Genomic DNA, 20,768 nt, shown 5'->3' on the forward strand with positions numbered 1-20,768 from the left:
TCAGGAGGTCTGGCCATCTATTTCAGACACAAGACTCAGCCGATATTATTGCAAAGCGACGCTAACATCTTAGCGATAAAATGTGGTGATACCGCATTTATAAACATTTATTTCCCCTGTAATAAAAAGACTGTGCAGTCATTGTCTAGTTTTTCACAAGCATGTAATCGCCTACGAACACTACTTAGCGACCTTTCAAAACAAAATACCAAATGGGTTCTCGCCGGCGACATGAACACTGACTTATTATCTAATTCCGACCGATCTGAAATCTTTCTCGATTCACTACCTGGAGGATTCCATCTTGCTGATAAAGATCTTCTATTTACTTATATTCACAATCGTGGTGGTCTTACTTCCAACCTTGATCATGTAATTGTGTCAGATTCAACTCTACTTTCATCAATAGTTCATGTGGAAGACTCTAAAATCGACGACGATCATTTACCAATCACGTGCCAACTATCTTGCTCCATGGCGACCTCTGTGCAACGTAACTCTCCCAAGTGGTTCTCAAAGTTAAATTGGGAAAATACCAATGTTCCACTTTAAGTATTGACATTGTCCCAGTTATTATCATCTATTAAAGTGCCTTTCCACTTATTGCAAACATCTGTATCTACAACTTCAACTCGGATAGATATCAACTCGTATTATCAGCAAATAGTGTTCTGTCTAAAGTCTGCCGCTAAAACAGCTGTACCCTCCGAGTGCGTGCGAACGGGTACTCGCAATCCCTTTTGGAAAGTTGATCCTAAAGTGAAGATAGCTAAACAAAAAGCTAAGTTCTGGCTCCGTATGTGGATAGCCTGTAATCGTCCTTCTTCTGGTTCAGTACATCAAATAAAACAAAAAACCAAACGAGAGTACAAATATTCCCTGCGTAGAGCGAGACTGAATGCCTGGGATGGTCCTTGTGACAAGAAATCCTGGGATCGTGTTATAAACAGTATTAAGTGTTCACCTCCAATTAATTCGTCTCTTCGGCTATGTGACTTCGTTTCTCATTATAAAAACATTTTGCTTTCGTTTAATATTAATCTCCAAAATCATTTTACAAAGCTTGTCAACTCAATCCTCCCAATTCGTATCAACCAATCTCAAGTGTTGTCGGTGGAATCTGGTGTTATACTCCGAGCTCTTATGCAAGTGAATAAGTCTGAGTCTCTCGATAGTGATGGTCTTTGCTTCAAGCTTTTTGCTTATGATTGTCCTGAACTGCTGAAGCATTTGCAATTATTGTTTCAGATGTGTTTGGCACAGTCCGTTGTGCCAGATAGTTTTTTGTCCGGTTGTATATCTCCCATAGTCAAGAGGGGTAAGGACCCCAGTGCTTGGTCTAATTATCGTCCTGTCACTGTGTCTTGTTTTGTTAGTAAGCTATTTGAATATGTACTGCTACCGGCCATTAACTCCAAGTGCAATTTTACACCCTTCCAGCTTGGTTTTAGAAATGCATGGGCTGTTTTCAAGCTCACCATATTGTGGGTCGGCTAATGAAACAAGCTGTTGATCAAAAAAGTCCCCTGTATTGTTTGACTGTTGACATATCTAGTGCTTTTGATAATGTAATTCATTCAAATGCTTTGTTTTCTCTACCAGCCTCGGGTGTTAACATTTCTATTGTTTCCGTGCTTAAGTATCTGTATGCTAATTCTTCAGTTAGGGTGAAGTGGAATGGTACGGTAGGGGAGTATATTCCTGTTAAAAAAGGCGTTAGGCAAGGTGCCGTGTTATCCCCAAGCATTTTTAAATGTGTTTTAGCTTCGTGTCTCCAACGTCTTCAACCGTCAATTTTTTAGAATGATAATTTAGGTATTAGTCACGTTGCATATGCTGATGATGTTCTGCTTCTTAGCCAGACAAAAAATAGTCTAATTACCAACTTCTACCGGCTTTCAGCCGCACTATCCACAGTAGGCCTTTCAGTTAATGCTTCCAAATGTGAGTTTTTGTGTTTTGGGAGTCCTCCACCAGCATCACCTCTTTGCTTGGGTTCATCAACTATACCATGTTCAGCAAGTATTAAATGGTTGGGTCTCTCTTTTTCCACGTCACTTTCGTCTACTTGCTCCGCTATTACGTCCAGCGTGCTGAAAAGTATGCGGGTTGGATACGCGAAAATTTCACCAAATCGTGGTCGGTATAACCGAAATGGACTATGCCGTCTTTATTCTAGTTTTTGTGCCCCTGCTGTTTTTTATCTTTCTGGTTTTGCTTTCCTCCTTCGTAAGAAGGATACAAAGAAAATACGCTCAGGATATTTTAAGTATTGCAAGTATTTGCTGCGTCTGCCTCGGTGGTATCGGAATCATACAGTCGTCTCTAAATTTGACATCGTTGATGCGCCCTCGCGACTGAAACATTTATCTAAAGATATATGTCTTAAAACTCGGCAAATGATCGGTGTTTTTGACCCTCTTTGGCCATTTTTTGAATGGAGGTAATTTATTTATGTTGTATGTTGTTATGCTGCTATGTTATTTATGTTGTTATGTTTTTTGTCTTGTTTTTTCTTTTTTTGTGTGTTTACTCCACAGTTTAATGTACTTTGTGGGTTATAAATAAATTATTATTATTATTAGACTCTAGCTCTTGTTACTCTTTACATTGTGGACCTGAGTGGCTATTGAGGCCACGCTTTTAGACCCTAGTTTTTATTAATCTTTTAGAAGGTCGCACTTTTAGAAGTTAGCACGTTTTAATCTTTTAAGATGCCAGGCTTTTAGAACTTCATATAAAATAGCATTTTAGGAGGCCGCCCTTGTAGAGCTGAGCTCACACAAGCGTTCTTTGAGTCCACACTTTTGGAGGTTAATATATATTAAAACTTTAGGGTGACCAAATTGTCAGAGCTCGGCACATTTTTGGTATTGTAGGGCCTCATAATCAGATCTTGGGAAAATTAGCATTCTGTGTGGTCAGAATTTTAGAGCCGAGCATATGTTACTCATTTGAAAAGCCGGGCTTTTTAAATTTAGAGTACATTTGTATTTTACGAAGTCACATTTTTAGAGCCTAGCCCATTGGTATTTTACGAGACCCCACTTCTAGGCTCTTGTATGAATTAGTAATGTAGGAGGCAACTGTTTTTGGGCTTATCACGCATAAGTAAAACGCCATAACTTAGTTTGTAGAATATGTGCAGCTTGCCAGAATATCCATAAAAATTATTTTTTCAGTACATTGAATAGCCACAATGCCCGTAGCATATCCATAAATAAGTGGTATTTACCCTTAATAGCCGGAAGTATAGTTGTAAAATAGCGAAGCTTCATCCAATTGCCAGAGAGGTCCCTTTTTTAGGTTTAAGAATTGCCCAAATGACTGTAAAACGCCATAGCTTTAATTAGCCTAATAGCTCTAGAACAAGTAGAGCTTCCCAGAATAACTACAACGATTAGTTTAGAGCATTAAATAGCCGCTATGGTTTTAGAATATCCATAAATAAGTGGTACTTATCTTAATTAATTTAAAAAAGTTTTTCCACAAAAAAAGTTTTTCAAAGAAAAGTAAAGAGCTCCATTAAACCAAAAACTTGATCCACGTTAAATGAGCAATGTGAGGTGTTGTGGCAACCTTTGTTCGGCTTCGCCGAGTAAAGTGTTGCAAGAGCAGCACTTTGGTTTTGGTTCCTCGCTCCAATTAAACGCTGAAGTTGTTAATCTGTAAGGATCTGAAAATAAATACTAGGTACACCAACTTGCAAAAGTTGCACCCCTTATTGCAACTAACAGAAGTTGCAAACCCCTCATCGCTGAAGATAATTGTAGCCTAACAGCCGATTGTTACTTACATATCCCCTACATGTCTTACCACTGGAACGAAAGTGGTACCATCAAATACACCAGAAACAAATAATAGGTACACCAACTAGCAAAAGTTGCAAACCCCTCATTGCCAAAGATGATTATGAGCTAATAGCCGACTATTGCTTAAAACTCTCCTATATGTCTCACAATTGGTATCGGCCTATTTTTGGTTTTAGTGTGTACCTTATTACTGAAGTTGTCAACCCCTTAAAACTTTCAATTTGATACATCTCAGAAAGGAATTTTTCTACCGAAAAATGGATGACATATACTTTGATCATCTCATCAGGAGCTATCGACTGCCGTTCAAAAAAAATCTATCTGTCTTAGTTCAAAAGTTGACTTTTTTGCCGTAGGCCAAATTTCTAACGTCATCACTTAGAAATGGGCCAAAATACAAAGTCATGTTCGTCAGTCCGGCCTAAAGTTCATACTCTCCGTAAAAACCGAAGAGGTTAGATCCTTACCACTTTCTAGGAATAATCTGAAATCGGAGTGCTAGAAAAAAAATAAATAATAAACGACAAAACCAAAGTGTTGCTCTCGCAACACAATGAGCAGAAACAAAGTCAAATAATCATCCAAGCGTAAAACTATCACAATTCATAAAAAAAAGCCCAAAACAAACTGAAATTAAATAAATAACCGAGTCAAACTCAAAACGCCAAAAATTAACATGAATAGGACTGACAACCCCATGCCTTCTCAAGACAAGAAGATAATTTACTGAAAACAAAATATATTTTAAATGTTTTCATTTTTCTGACTTTGACAAATAAAAAAAAGTATTGAAACTTGAAGGAATAAATATCAGTATATGTATATTGAACTGACAATCCACGGTCGTTTATTTTTTTCCAGTAAAGTGCAAATTATCTTCTGGTCTTGTTTAAATTTAAAGGGCCTTTTTAATTCTCAAAATCGATTGTAGGCCAACAAGCCTCCCCTGGCCATCCATTCCGAAAAAAAGTCCAAAGATCATATAATAAGGCTTTGGGGTGGACAGAATCCCCCAGAGTCTGGGGATACGGGTTGTAGGTTATGCCCTAGGAGCATACTAGACCTATGTTGCCTGAGCAACGTGAAGCGTTGCGGCAACCTTTGTCCGGCTTCGCCGAATAAAGGGCTGTGAAAGCTACACTTTGGTTTTGTTTCTTTGCTATCGATTAAACGCTGAAGTTGTCAGCCTATCGAAGCTTTTAAAACGTTATGTTCAAAGAAGAACGCGATCAGTAACCACATGATCAAAGGCTTTTCCTCAGCGTTAACAAAAATAACAATTACAAAAGAATATCGAAAGAAGGGACTAAATTGACTTTGCAGCCAGTTGAACTTTATCTTTTTCAATCGTAGATATCGTGAGGGATGAAAGCTTAGACAAATATCTTATATAATCCAGTTGGTATTATAAAGCTATCTATAACTTCTCAGGATCAAAATACCATAAATGGCACTATTGATTATGAAGAAACTACTATGACATATTTTTTATAAGCTCATCACGAGCTATCGATAGTACCGAAAGAAGGGACTAAATTGATTTTGCTGCCAGTTGAACGTTATCCTTATCAATCGTAGACATCGTGACAGATGAAAACTTGAAACAGTATCTTATATGATCTAGTTGATGTTATAAAGTTATCCGTAACTTTTCAGGATCAAAATACCATACATGACACTCTATTAATTATAATGAAACTGTCTCGTTGTTTTACGCTATTGTTTGTACCCGTTGCGTAAACACTTAATTCTAGGTTACAGTGAGTATGGGTAAGCTACACCAACTAACAAAAGTTACAAACCCCTCTTCACTGAAGATGATTGTAGCCTAATAGACGATTATTACTTACAAGGCCCCTACATGTCTTACCACTAGAACCAACTAGGTCTTACCATCAAATACACTGGAAACAAATAGTAGGTACACCAAATAGCAAAATTTGCAAACCCCTCATTGCCAAAGATGATTATGAGCTAACAGCCGACCTTTCCTTACAAGTCCCCTACATGTCTCACAATTGGTATCGGTCTATTTTTGGTTTTAGTGTGTACCCTACTACTGAAGTTGTCAACCCCTTGAAACTATCAAACTAGTATATCTAATAAAGGAATTTTTGTACCAAGAAATGGATGGCATATACTTTGATCAGCTCATCAAGGGCTATCGATTGCCGTCGAAAAAAAAAAATCCATCGGTCTTAGTTCAATAGTTTCTGACTGACTTGTAAAGGACTGCCTGGTCTCGAATCTTGGTCAAAACAATATTGTTGATTTCGTGGACGTCTATATTTTTGGGTGCAAGAATCGGTCTTTCACTTAACCATTTATTATTTTTATAATTGTTTAGAATATTCGGAAATACTTTTTCAATCAATTCATTTTTGGACGTCACTAAATTACAGAATTCAGCAGGTAGTTGTATACGTCCTGAAATTGAGTCTACTGGAAGCTTTCCGTTTCCAATTGCCAGCAATTGATCTGAAAATGTTTGACCAGAGTCATTGTTTTGCAATCGGACACGCATATTTGTAGTTAATTTTAATGTTTTTACGTGTGCCCATAAATTAGAATTTTTCAGGCAAGCATTCATTTCGTCTGCAGGGGTTGATCTAGGTATTATAGGTAATGTTTGCCTGAAATCTCCCGCAAGCAATATTAATGTGCTGCCAAAGGGTTTCGAATTCCCTCGCAAATCTTTCAAACATTGATCCAGAGCCTCGAACGATTTTTTGTGTGCCATTGTGCACTCGTCCCAAATAGTAAGTTTGCATTGCTGCAATACTTTACCCATCCCAGATGATTTGGAAATATTGCACGTGGGAGTTTCTGTAGAATGCAAATTTAGAGGCAATTTCAAAGCGGAATGAGCAGTTCTTTCACCAGGCAGCAACGTTGCGGCTATTTTGGACGACGCAATTGCCAACGCTATATCATTTTTTGATCGAATTGATGCCAGAATCAGTTTTATCACAAACGTTTTACCAGTACCTCCTGGCGCATCCAAAAAGAAAATTTCTCCAACGTTGTTATCGACACAATGCATTATCGTATCATAAATGTCTTTTTGTTCCGACGTTGGAAATGTTATTTTGTACATACGACAATAGATCACTCGTACTGTAACTTTGTTCACGATCCAATTCTACACATGTTGAAACAGCAGCGGTACGATTAGGTGAAGGCATTCCCAAATCCTGAAGAGGTTTGTTTGCCATACATACGCACAAATCTTCTATAATAACTAAAGTGTAGTTATAAATTTCTGATGTAAAATCAAAAGTCATATCTGACGTCTCTAACCGTTTTCGATGGAATATATCTTCGGACATTGGCGCAGTGTCTAAAAGAACCTGGTCTGGAACCTGGGTCGTCAGTGTCTTTTTACTTTTTAGTAAAAAAAAACTAAAAAGAAAAAACACTCAAAGAGAAATTACAGACCGGGACACAAATGACGACCGGGACAGAGGGAATATAAATGACGACCGGGACACTCAAAGAGAAATTGCAGATTGGGATACCGGGACACAAATGACGACCGGGACGCAGGGAATATAAATGACGACCAGGACACAGATATTTAAGAAAATCGTTCAAAGACAAATTTTTAATTGTAAGAAGATCGTTGAAAGAGAAATTTCTAATTGTAAAATGACTGAAGAACCTATAATGGCAACAGCCGAGGAAGCTGCTCAAAACGAATGTATTCAAGCCGAAGTAGCTGAGCTGGTAAAGCGTTATGTTCCAGGTTCTAGGTCCGAGAAGTTAAATTAAAAATACTGTTTGTGTCAGGATTGAAAATTGTTGAAAAGTTTTTCTAATATACAAATAACAACCCTTACTATGATGTCTTATTAAAAAATTAAAAATATATAAAATACTATTTTTCCTTGAATTAACAAAAATTAATTTAAAAACTTTTTCTAAAAAACAAGTTTTCAAAGAAAAATAAAGAGCTCGATTAAGCCAAGAATAAGCAAAAATAAAGTAAAATAGTCTTCTAAGCGTAAAACTACCACAAAACACTATCAATTTAATAAGGGATGTGATAACCCACATCCCTTCTCAAGACTAGAACACAATTTGCGCTTTTTACTGAAAACGAAATACGTTTGAAATGTTTTCACTTTTCTTACTTTCATCAATTAAAAATTATCGAAACTTTAAGAAATAAATATCAGTGTATGTCAATTGAACTGACGATTCACTGTGATTTGTTTGTTTGTTTGTTTTGTTTGTTGTTTTTTTTCAGTAAAGCGCAAATTATATTCTACTCTTAAGAAGGCATGGGGGCTAGTTGCCCTACTATTTTAATTTTTGCTCGTTCTGAGTTTGACTCGGCTATTCATTGTATTTTCTGTTCGTTTTGAGTTTCATTTATTTATTGATAGTTATATGTGTTAGTTTTACGCTTGGAAGATGATTGAACTTTAATTGTGGTCATTCTGAGCTTAATGGAGCTCATTACTTTTCTTTGAAAAACTTATTTTGTGGGAAAAGTTTTTTAAATTGATTAATTATAGTAGCGGTAGTACTAGTAGCAGCTGTAATAGTAAATGTAGCAATGATAGTAGTATTTGTAGTAGCGTGCATATATTGCCTTTTTGTCAGATTATCTTCCCCTTTTAGCATTCTCAGAAAGTCCCAACTTAAGACCCAAATCAATATTTAAGATACGCTCTTTTGACAATGTGTATGCCCATAGTATCTTTTGATTTAGTTGAAATTTTCCCTCAGGTTAGGTAAATGGAGTAGTGTGGTAGTAGTAGTAGTAGTGGTAGCAGTAGTTGTAGAAGTGGTGGTAGCATGCAAATATTCTCCTTTGATAATATTCCTTATCATTTCCTGGAAGTTCCAAATTAATATACCAAGTCATTCCTGAGTTACGCCCTTTTTACAATGCGTTTGCATATAACGTGTTTTGGTTTAGTTCAATATTTCCCTCAACATTCTCTGAAAGGCTCGCGTGAATGCCCTTCGTCTTTTTGGAAAGTAAAATTCAAATATCTAGGCCTATACCTTTCTCAATAACATATATTATACGTTAACAATGAACGAATTGCCTGACTCACAGCCCTTGCCCTAAGGTTTGCGGGGAGGATGACATTCCCAAAGACATAATTACTGGGCCTGAAAAAATAACTACGCTGAACAAAATAACTATCTCAAATTTTTGATTGGATGTATTTGGGGAAATGATGGGTGTGGGGGGGATGGTTCTCCTCCAATCAATTTTGACTGTTAAAAAGTGCACTAGAACCTGTTCCAATCGAATTAACCCCTTTTAAAGTTTCTACAATAACTCATTCCGTACGAAGTGCTCTGGTCTACCCCCCCCCCCCAAAAAAAAACATTTTGCCCGCATCGCTCTGTACTTAGGCAGCGCTATTATGCTGCCTATGATAGCCGGAAGTATAGTTGTAAAATAGCCAAGCTTCTTCGCATTGCCAAAGACGCCCGTTTTTATCTTTAAGAATATCCAAAATCAATGACAGCGCAATAGCGTTGGCTGAGTAAAGAACAATGTTGGTACTATGTATTATTTATCGATTTTTTTTTTGTTTGTTTCCTTTAGACTAGGGCGTTTCGTATTGAAGGAGTTGCCGTAGAAACTTCGAAAGGGGCTAATTTGATTTGAAATTGAGAGTTCAAGTGCCCTTTGCAATAGTCGAAAGTGATCAGAAAACAACCAACCTCCCTCCCCCACACCGATAATTTCTCCAAATACATCCAATCGAAATTTTGAGACAGCCATTTTGTTCAGTGTAGTTGAAAGGTTCATTGATTATATCTTTGAGGATGACAACCTCCCACAACCCTCAGGGCAAGAGCTAAAAATTATGCTAGTTGCCAATTATTAACATAAGGTTTCTATGGAAGGGGTGGTTTTTATAAACTTTGAAGGGGGCCCGTTTGATTAGAAATCAGCCTTTCTAGTGATCTTTTTAAGATTCAAACGTGATCGGAGGGCAAATAGCTGACCCCCTATATCCTCCTTCCCCCAAATGCACCCAATCATTTTTGAAATGACTGTTTTATTCAAAATAGTCCAAAAATCATATAACAAGGTTTTTGTGTTTGAAATAAACCCCCAGAGCTTGTGGACAAGTGTTTTAAGTTATTCCCGGGGGGCATATTAGCTTTTTATGTAAGAGATGGCTGTATAAACTTTAGATGAGGTTTGTTTGATGGATAGCTGTTTTATTCAAAATAGTCCTAAGATCATATAACAAGGTTTTTGGGTTTGAAATAAACCCCTAGAGTTTGTGGACAAGGGTTTTAAGTTATTCCCTCGGGGTATATTAGCTTTTTATGGAAGAGATGGTTGTATAAACTTTAGATGAGGTTTGTTTGATTGGAAATTGGAAGTTCCAGTTCACTTTTAGGAGTAAAAAAGGGATGTTTGGAAACTAGCCCCTCCCCCTCTGACTACCCCTATTTTTCCAAACGCATTTAATTGAAATTGTGAGATTGCTATTTTGTTCAAATGAGTCTAAGGAACATATAACAACGTCCCCAGGGTTAACACAACCCCCCAGAGCCTTTGGACAAGTATTAGTAATGCCCTGAGGATATACAAGGTTTTTATGGATTGACTGGTCGGATAAACTTCAGATGGGTTTCATTTGATTTGAAATTGGAAGCTATAAAGCCCTTTTTAAAAGAGTTAAAAGTGATTTAAGGGCAACCGGCCCCCTCCCGCCCATCATCTCCCGAAATAAACATCCCATCAAAATTTTGAGACATCCGTTTGCCTCACCATTGTTGAAAGGTCCAGTAATTATGCCTTTGGGGATGTGACCCCTCTCCCACAGCCCTCGGGGTAAGAGTTGTAAGATAGATGAATTTTTCATTATGTACATACAGTATTTGTTATTGACAAAGGTATGCATGTTTGATTTTTCTTTCCCAAAAAACGAAGGGCATTAAGGTGAGTCTTTTAGGGAATGATGATGGGAACATTGAACTAAATCCGACACCTTATGTGTAAATGGATTCTCAAAAGGGCTTAACTCAGAAATATCTCAATATATTAATATATAACCTTTAGAAAATGATAAGGGAGATGATATATTGACCAAAAAGGCAATATTAATACGCCACTGCTGTTGCTACTACTACCACTACTTCTACTGCTACCGCAACTACTACCTCTACTAGTGTAATATTCTAACATCACTAAAACTACTGCTTCTGTAATGTCTACTACTAAGGCTGAGCATAATAAAATAAACATTCGTGGAACCTTAGAGAGAAAAATTTGAACTAAATCAAAAATATAGTATGTGCATACAAATTACTGATACTGGCGGATCAGCAACATTTTTAGAAAGGCTAACCGCATCAAGAGGTAACTTCTGTGGCATCATGAGTGAGATAGTGGGAGTTTTAACTCACCAAAATGTAACATGTACCTGCTACTACTGCTAACAATACTACTGCTGCTAATATGCTGTCAGAGGGCCTGTTCAGTGTTGTAAAGGGCTGCTTGTTTCGAAGAAAATGAATGTCAAGGCTCTTGGCATGAACCTATCTTTTGCTTTCAGATTGCCGTCAGAGGTCATGTACTTGTCGTAAACGGGTGCTATTTTTGAAGGAAATACATGTCAAGGCTCTTGGCATGAACCTATCCTTTGCTTTCAGATTGCTGTCATAGGGCATGTACATTTTGTAAAAGGGTGCTATTTTGAAGGAAATGCCTGTCAAGGCTCCTGGCATGGGCCTAGCTTTTGTTTACAGATTGCTGTCAGGGGGCATGTACTTGTCGTAAAGGGGTGCTATTTTGAAGCAAATACATGTCAAGGCTCTTGGCATGAACCCATCTTTAGCTTTCAGACTACTGTCACAGGGCAAGTACGTGTCGTAAATGGAGGCTATTTTTGAAGGAAATGCTTATCAAGATTTTTGGCAATAACATGTTTTTTTGCTTTCAGATTGTAGTCAGAGTTGTAAAGGGGTTTGTACAATGTCGTAAAGAGGGCCGCTATTTTTGAAGGAAATGCACGTCAAAGTTCTTAGCAATAACAAAAATTTTGCTTTCAGATTGCTATCAGAGGACCTGTTCAATGTCGTAAAGGGGTGCTGTTTTTGAAGGAAATGCATGTCAAGGTTATTGGTGGTGAAGTGGACTCCCTGATCATCCCAAATGCTGCCGAGAATATATTAGCTAGAAAGCTGTAAGTGTAATTAATTTTTTGAAGTTATAAATATGGACAAACGTCTAAATTAACAGATTAATGGGCCTAGAATAAAACCATGGATTTTGCAATATTTATTTCGCTAAGAGTGACAAATAATCATTAATGAAAAAAAATTTCTCGTGGAATATTTGTTACGCTCGTAGATTTTGCAATGTCGTACACAAATTATATATTTGCAATATATAAGGTGTAAAGAGTGACTAATTATAATTAATCACACAATTTCTCTAAATGTATAAGTCTCTTAACCCTGAGAGATTTTGTACTGCCGTAGAGAGCCGTACATTTTGTAGTTTTGTACAAAAACCTTATATTTTTGAAATGTATGCTTGTTAAAGAGTAACAAATACAAAGTCATGAACAAAAAAGATTCTTATATTCTGTACGCTCAATGATTAGTATGGTCATACAAGAACGTAGATTTTGTAATGTATATCTGACAAATAATAATGATTGAAATAATGTTTCCACTTGTTGGAGTTTTCAGTATCCTCGAGATTCATAAAGTTGTACAGAACCGTAGATTTATCGATGTCATACCAAAATTATGGATTGTCTAATAAATGTCTTGCAAAGAGCGCCAAATAACCATGAATGAAATAATACATTCATTAAGACGAGTTTTGCGTATCGTCTACTTAATATTAAAGTTTTTACAATGCTTCTTCTGGCTGGCAATTTTGTCTTAATGAATAACTTTTTATATTTTAAAAATGTAGTGTTGAGTATCCAGTAGAGATGGAATAAAACATTGGAGTTGATTTTAAAGATATGTATTAAAATTAGTCTTGTTTCAAGAAACTTTTTAGGACGCCTAAAAGACAAAACCTTTGAGAAAGCTTTCTAGGAGAATGACATATTAATAATAGACATATTAATGGTATTGGAATGGTAACCACAGCTGCTACCAAATATTGGCGTTGGATTGGCGCTGCACCACTTATTGGAGGGGAAATCCTCGCTGGTGCCAAGTATTGTAATGGAATGCTTTGCTGTTTCCACTACTGCACCTTAAATATAGATTATGTTAGTACCCTTTTAAGGTATAGCCTGCTTCAGGGTATGGTAACGTGATCAAACGAGACAAACTCTAGGTCAAGGGTGCCCCCAACCTGGGTCACCACTAATATCTCTAGCTATCCCTTTGGAGGGTAAACGGGCCCCCCTGTCGATATACTAGTGACGGTATTTCTCGCGAACTCTTTTTCTATCCATATATATATATATATATATATATATATATATATATATATATATATATATATATATATATATATATATATATATACTCCGAAAAAAACGGATTCCCTAAACGGATCTTACTGTAGACTAAAAAGCAAAACACTTCTTCTGTACAAAAGCACTTTCTGTCAGGTTGGGCCTTGTAATGGCTAATCCTGGCTAATCCCTGGCTAATTCCTGGCTAATCTGCTAAATTGTTAAATCTGCTAAATAATCTTCAAATCCCTTGCTTCTTTTGAATCATTACATAAAAAAAACAAGTTTTTTTTAACGGAAGTAAGAACCGACATTAAAACTTAAACGAACAGAAATTACTTCGTATATGAAAGGAGATGCTTCCTCATCAACACCCCGCTCTTTCTCTTAACTGTACTTTTTAAAAAAGTAAAAAACTTTAGCGTAAAGAGCGGGGCGTTGATGAGGAAGCATGTTTTGCTTATTTTAATTATGTTTGCACCCAGCTTTGCTTGCTTATGCTTATTGTTATTTTTGTTTATAGGTGTTTGGGTCTCCAATAAACTATCGAAATAGAAAAGAGAGGAAACGTTACGCTTACTTACCGTTAAAAAGACTTGTTTTTTTTTATTTAATTTCTGAACGTTTTTGAATCTATGCATGTTTTGATTTTGGCTCTCTGCAGATGAATAATTAAAACGAAATTTGTACATTTATTTTTTTTTGCTAAATGGCTTTCTCATAGTTTTGATCGAATGATTTTGAAAAAAAGGAGCGGGAGAGGAGGCCTAGTTGCCCTCCGATTTTCGGTTACCTAAAAAGGCAACTAGAACTTTTGATTTTTTTACGAATGTTTTTATTAGTAAAAGATATATGTAACTTACAAATTAGCTTACGTAGCGAACTTCTGTATTCTCATGTTTTGTTACATATACAAAGGGGTTCACCCCCTCGTCAGAACCTCGTCAGAACTCTTTACACTAAAGCTTAAATTTTGTTCCAATTTCTTAAGAATGACCCCTGAATCACAAAAGCCGTAGAATAAATAGTTGAAATTACTAAAAATACTTTAGCTTTAAAAAGAGCGAGGTATTAGGAGGAAATGAGCCCATCATATACGTAATAATTTCTGTTCGTTTTAAATTTTAATGCTTCTCCTTACTTTCAGTTGAACAAACGTTTTCATATTTATTTTTTCATTGTATTTTTTAAAATAATGCTAGATAATCCTGCGCTCCCTTCATGAACATTTTCTTCCCCCATGACAAATTCCTCCAGGGAACGCTCCCCCAACATATCCCCCTCTTCTCAACTCCTCCCCCCAACCTAAAAATCCCCTGAAAACGTCTGTACATTTCCAAATAACCATTACTACATGTAAGCACTGGTCAAAGTTTGTAACTTTTGGCCCCTCCCACTGGAACTGTGGGGGAGTAAGGCGTTCCCAAAGAATAGTATAATGTTTTTTGACTACGCTGAATAAAATGGCTATCTCAGAATTTTGATCTGGTGACTTTGGGAAAATAATTAGCGTGGGAGGGGGCCTAGGTACCCTCCAATTGTTTTGGTCACTTAAAAAGGGCACTCGAGCTTTTCATTTCCGTTAGAATGAGCCCTGTTGCAACATTCTAGGACCACTTGGTCGATACGATGACCCCTGGGAAAAAAAAAATAAACACGCACCCGTAATCTGTCTTCAGGCAAAAATACGAAATTCCACATTTTTGTAGATAGGAGCTTGAAATTTTTGCTTTCGAAATTTCTATAGGAGATAAACACCTCGCTCTTTATGCTAAAGTATTTTTAGTAATTTCAACTATTTATTCTACAGCCTTTCTGATTCAGGGGCCATTCTTAATGAATTGGGACAAAGCTTAAGATTTAGTGTAAAGAGCGAGGTATTAACAAGGGGACAAGCCACCTCATATACATAATCAAAAAATAAAAATATAAAAGTTTGTTACGTAAGTTAATTCTTAAGTTACGTATATTTTTTACTAATAAAAATGTTCGTTTAAAATTAAAAGTTTTAGTTGCCTTTTTAAGTAACCGAAAATTGGAGGGCAACTAGGCCTCCTTCCCCGCCCCTTATTTCTCAAAATCGTCTGATCAAAACTAAGAGAAAGCCATTTAGCCAAAAAAAAGAATTAATATGCAAATTTCATTTTAATAATTTATGTGCGGAGAGCCAGAATCAAACATACATTAATTCTAAAGCCTTCAGAAATTAAATTAAAAAAACTAGTTTTTTTCTACTGAAAGTAAGGAGCGACATTAAAACTTAAAACGAACAAAAATTACTCCATATATGAAATGGGTTGTCACCTCTGCAATCCCTCGCTCTTTACGCTAAAGTTTGACTCTTTGCCACAATTCTACTTTTTAAAACAATTAAAAACTTTAGTGTAAAGAGCGAGGGATTGCGGAGGTGACAACCCATTTCATATATGGTGTAATTTTTGTTCGTTTTAAGTTTTAATGTCGCTCCTTACTTTCAGTAGAAAAAAACTAGTTTTTTTTTTATTTAATCTTGCTAAAGAGAAGAGCTTAGGCTAAATAAAACAAAGCAAGTTTTTTTCAACTGAAAGAAAGGAGATACATTAAGACTCGGAACGACTCGGAAGCTACTCCATATTTGAAGGAGTATCCTCCTCCTCAATACCTTACTCTTCATGCTGAAGTTTTTAAGACTGTTAAAAAAGCTTTCTATTCTATTTGAACGGCCATTGTGTTTCAGGAATCGTTCATAAAAAATTGGGACAAACAGTAACGAATCAAATAGAAGTATGATAAAGGGTTACTTTTGTTTATCTTTATTTAAGAATTGAATTCACGGGATTCTTGCGGTGAAATAAAAAAACTTTGTGTTTAATTTTTTTTTGTCGCAGAACTAAAACGATTTCCAGCTAGATCACAGTTATGATTGAGGTTAGATTAATGGTTAAATGGTGAGACTTATGACTATGATATGAGGTTAAATTAGGTGTTCCTTAAAAATAGCCATTTAAGGCAGATCTATTTTTGGTTGTTTTTTTTTTAAAGAAATTATATAAAATATGTATGAAACAATGGCTTTTCTTTACAGAAACCAGCCCGAAAATCCTTCTCCTTATGCTGACGATGTTTTACTTGTAAATGAAACTCCTTCTGATGTCCAGTCTATGCAGCGAGACCCGAATGTTCAGACTCCACCAGGATCAAGAATTTTGTCATTGACTGATACTGAAACACCTGCAGCTAATGTTTCTATTCAAAGGCAGAATGGTGGCAACAAGATAAAGTCAATTGTAGCTCAAAGCGCTGTATGTCGACTATTAATAGTTTGTTTGTTTGTTTTTATGGAGGAAACCGTCTTTTCACAATTGAAATATAACTTGTTTTTTATAATTGGGGGGAGTGAGGGGGCATCGTAAAAAGGACAAAAAAGATGACTTACGGGAGAAAACTTGTTTTCTTCCTTTCTCATGCATCTTCTATCCCTTCATATTCAAGTTTTCTTACCTATTCCTTGTATTTTCTATCCCTTGACGTTATTTACTTATATGATAGTAAAAAACTGGTTTTAGATGATAATTGTTGGAATGGGCCCAGCTTAGGACCCAACAACTATTTCAGCAGGGACTGTAATTTCAACAAGGTGCAATAGGCTCATTTTTTCAATTAAAATGAAGTCTCTGTTTAATGGCCTATTATTTGCTGGCTGGAATTACAGATTTTCAGCTCCGAAAATGAAGAAAACTGAATTTTTTTGAACATTAAGACAAATGTATGGAAACCTCTATTTTGTCACAGGCGTAAAACAAAACAAGGCCGATTGATTTAGGCTAGTAAACGCTCCTATATCTTAATTGGATCTCAAGATAATATACAAATAAATGAAAAGGCGTACAAAAACGAATTTAAAAACGAGAACCCGGAGAAAAAATTGCATTTCTAACACCGATCAATCATCCTTGACGAATTGATTCACGTTTCAAAATCCCAAGGTACTGGCTAGTCAGGTTCAAACATGTTCAACCCAAGTTCAAACATGCCTCTCCTCTTTTCTCGTATTAAATTTGTTCGTAAACAGTTGGTAGCTTACATTATCAATACCCTTGTCCCAGGGTTTTTTGGGGTCATGTCATCCCTGGAGACATGTTTATTAAGTCTTTCGACTATTTTGAACAAATGGCTTTCAAAATTTTTATTGGAAGTCTTTGCGGTTAGGCAAGTAGAAATAAGTCCATCGGAAAGTGGCTGGTTGCGAAAAAGGTTTGGAATGACAGAACAACTCCTTCTTTCATGCTACAAAACTTATGTAATGCCCATAGTCATGTACGGCTGTCCTGTCTGGCACCCATCGCTCACAGAGAAAGACAGAAGTCAGCTTGAAACAATTCAGACAAGAGCCTGCAAAATAATTCTTGGATCAAATCAAAAAAACTACGATGAAAGCTTGAGCGAACTCAGGCTCCCAACCCTGGATGAAAGGAGACACGAAACACTGATGAAGTATGGAGCTGACATCCTGAAGTCCCCAAGGCACCGAATTATCCTGCCTCAGTTTACTTCAGTAACCCAAGCACACAAGACAGGTTGGCAACTTTTAAAGAGAGAAGAGAACTGTTAGAATGCCCGCCTACACACTCAACAATAAGATTTTTAAACTCCTTCGTTCCATACTTCATGAAGCAGTACAACGACAATATCCTCAAATCGAAGTGATAGCTCATCATGTGTGTTCTTTATGTTGCGTCTTTTCGCGTTTTCTATTTTCTTTTTTTTTGTTTGACGATACCCATGTTATTGCATTGTGATAAAGGGAAAGAATAAAGATTACTATTATTAAAAAGGCGCGCTTGAATTTTCAACTTCCCTTCCCTATGATACATTTCCAACCTAGAGATATAGCATATATTTCTATGTATTGCAGATCTCTTTGTATTGACACAAAACATTCAACTTATTACCCTTAGCTCTTCCTGATTTACATATACATCAATTTGACATCCTGAATGCATATAGTGTCTTTTAATTTGGCCAAATATCTGCTTTGGCATGCCCTGAAAGTGCGAACTCAATATTTTTAGGTGTTTCTGAGACATCGGAATTCGAATATATCACATAACTTGGATATACACGGTGTCTTTTGATTCACTCTTAAAAACCCCGTCAGTATTCCCTGAAATTTTCAACTTCAGGTTCATGTAAAGGTTCAGGGAATTTTTAACTCTCATGGAAAGGCTTAGGGTACTCGAGAGAAGACCTGCCGTCTTTGATTGTTTTCACTTATATTTAAAAATAGGCACGTCGCATAATTTATCGCCGTTGCCTTGGGGAGGGGGTTCTTAATACCCATTGGGGCACCTTTTGACATTTAAATAAAAATGTCAAATTGTCTAAAAATTTTGATTGGATATCTCTTTATTTTGGATGGGGGATTAAGGTTGAAAGTAACTAAATTGTTGTGGGAGAAGGGCTGGTTATCCTCCAATCATTTTTATCTCATAAAAAGGGCACTAGAACTTTACTTTTTCATTGAATAGGTTTTCAAAAAGGAATATATAATATAATATGCAATAAGCTCAAAAGAAAGAATATATAACAAGCCATATCGCTCCTTTCCGTAGCAGTGTTATTGCACTGTCAGTGAAGACACAAGTTAGGCCCACTAATTTTACCTATTTAGGGTTAAAATTTTGAATTAAAGTTGAATAGTTATGGGCATCAAGGCATGGATAATTGGAGAAAAGCCAAGACAGATAGTCCGATTGAGTGAGAGGCAAATTGATTTTGGACCAATACCTGTTTGTTATCTTTTAGAATGGCACACCCGCCTATAGTCTCAGGCAGGTTGACCAAGAATTTGAAATTGGAATATGACCGTTGGATCGCCTGGAATGAGAGGTAAACAAGGGACGCCTGCCTATGGTTTTTGGCAGGTTGAACCAAGAATTTAGAATTGACACAGGACCGTTAATTTGCCTAGAATGAGAGGCAAACAAGCGTCTAAAGTCAAATTGGGCCCATCTGTAATGAGTTTTAGGCAAGGCGATTTATTCAATTTGTAAACTTAGACATTTGCACTAATAAAAACATAATTAAATGTTAGTTGATCAACAAGTTGACTGGAATTGCAAGCCAACTAAGTGTTCAAAGCCTAAAAGGGACTGTCTGCCTGGAGTGTTAGGCGAATGAACCCATTTATAAGCTAAGACAGTTGAGCTAACGAAAAATGAATTAATTATTGGTTGAGCAATATTTAATTGACTGTCTGTGTGTGTGTGTCTTGGGCTTGACTGTCTAGGCTTGTTGCAAGCTCAGGGAGTTTCCTATCCCTTGCAAGTACCCCTTGGATCTGCTTTGCCATGCATATCCAACTTTTCTATCCTATCCTTTGGATCTTCTATCCCTTCCATATTCACGTTTTCTATTTTACCCCTTGCATATTCAAGTTTTATTCCCTATCTCTTGCATATTTTTTCCCTTGAAAATTCAAGTTTTCTATTTTTTTTCCCTTGCATCTTCTTTTCCTTAAATAGTATAGTTCTTATCCTTTGTATCTTCTATATCTTGCATATTCAAGTTTTCTATCCTATCCGTTGCTTCTTCTATCTCTTGAATATTTAAGTTTTCTACCCTATTCTTGTATCTTCTATCCCTTGAATACTCAAGTTTTTTATCCTATCCCTTGAAACTTTTATCCCTTGCATATTCAGGTTTTCTTTCTATTCCTTGTATCTTATATCCCTTGCATATTAAAGTTTTCTATCATATCCCTTGCATTTTAGGTCCCTTGCATATTTAAGTTTTCTTTCCTATCCCTTGTATCTTCTGTCTCTTGCGTATTCAAGTTTTATATCCCACCTCTTGCATCTTCGATCCTTTGCATATTCGAGTTTTCTACCCTGTCCATCGCATCTTCTATCCCTAATATATAAAACTTTTCATTCCTATCCCCTGCATCTTCTATCCCTTGCATGTTCAAATTTTTCTTTTTTCCAGATTGCCAAAGATGATAATCAACTTGACATTGAAGATGATCTTGACTTGGCCAGAGTAGACGTTGATTCAATTGTTCAAGAAGCAGAGCGGCAGCACTTCACTTCCCATCAAATTACCTCTCACACATCCTCTTCAAGTCTACCTCCGACTCTTAAATCCAAAACCAGCTCAAAGCCTAACTTGGCATCATTGAAAGAGCAGATGTCAAAAGGGAATCTAGCTAAAAGATCAGCTGAATTTAATAGTTTTCAGGTAGAAATATCAGACACTCTTGTGGAAAGTTCATCACAAATAGGATCTGAGGAGGTCAGCTCCAGCGTCTTGGATTCTATATTTACAAGAATTGACTATAAATGGTCTAGTGAAAATTTCAATGCTGTGCCCCAAATAGATTTTCAGACGGCTCTAAAGAGCCGTGAAGACTCTTTCCATAGTGCGTCTTCAGCCATCTATGTCGACGCTTCCAAAAAGTGTGCTTGGTTCGTAGGTAATGTCATAACTTGTAATATTATTTTACTGAATTTGAAGCCTAATTCCTAATAATATTTAAAACTACCCAAAGCCAAAGTCATTT

General features: G+C 36.5%; 1 protein-coding gene across 1 annotated transcript in view; it reads left to right on the top strand.

Moving 5' to 3' along the window:
• The window catches only part of LOC136040144 (recQ-mediated genome instability protein 1-like), a 101,262-nt gene that overhangs the window by 55,369 nt on the left and 25,125 nt on the right, over positions 1-20,768 (top strand). The window contains exons 5-7 of the mRNA XM_065724256.1: positions 11,853-11,986; positions 16,293-16,509; positions 20,195-20,681. Of these exons, the coding sequence (XP_065580328.1) occupies positions 11,853-11,986; positions 16,293-16,509; positions 20,195-20,681 (838 nt within the window). The remainder of the gene's footprint in view (positions 1-11,852; positions 11,987-16,292; positions 16,510-20,194; positions 20,682-20,768) is intronic.

The sequence above is a fragment of the Artemia franciscana genome, chromosome 20 (assembly GCF_032884065.1).
Source record: "Artemia franciscana chromosome 20, ASM3288406v1, whole genome shotgun sequence".
Taxonomy (NCBI): Eukaryota; Metazoa; Arthropoda; class Branchiopoda; order Anostraca; family Artemiidae; genus Artemia; species Artemia franciscana.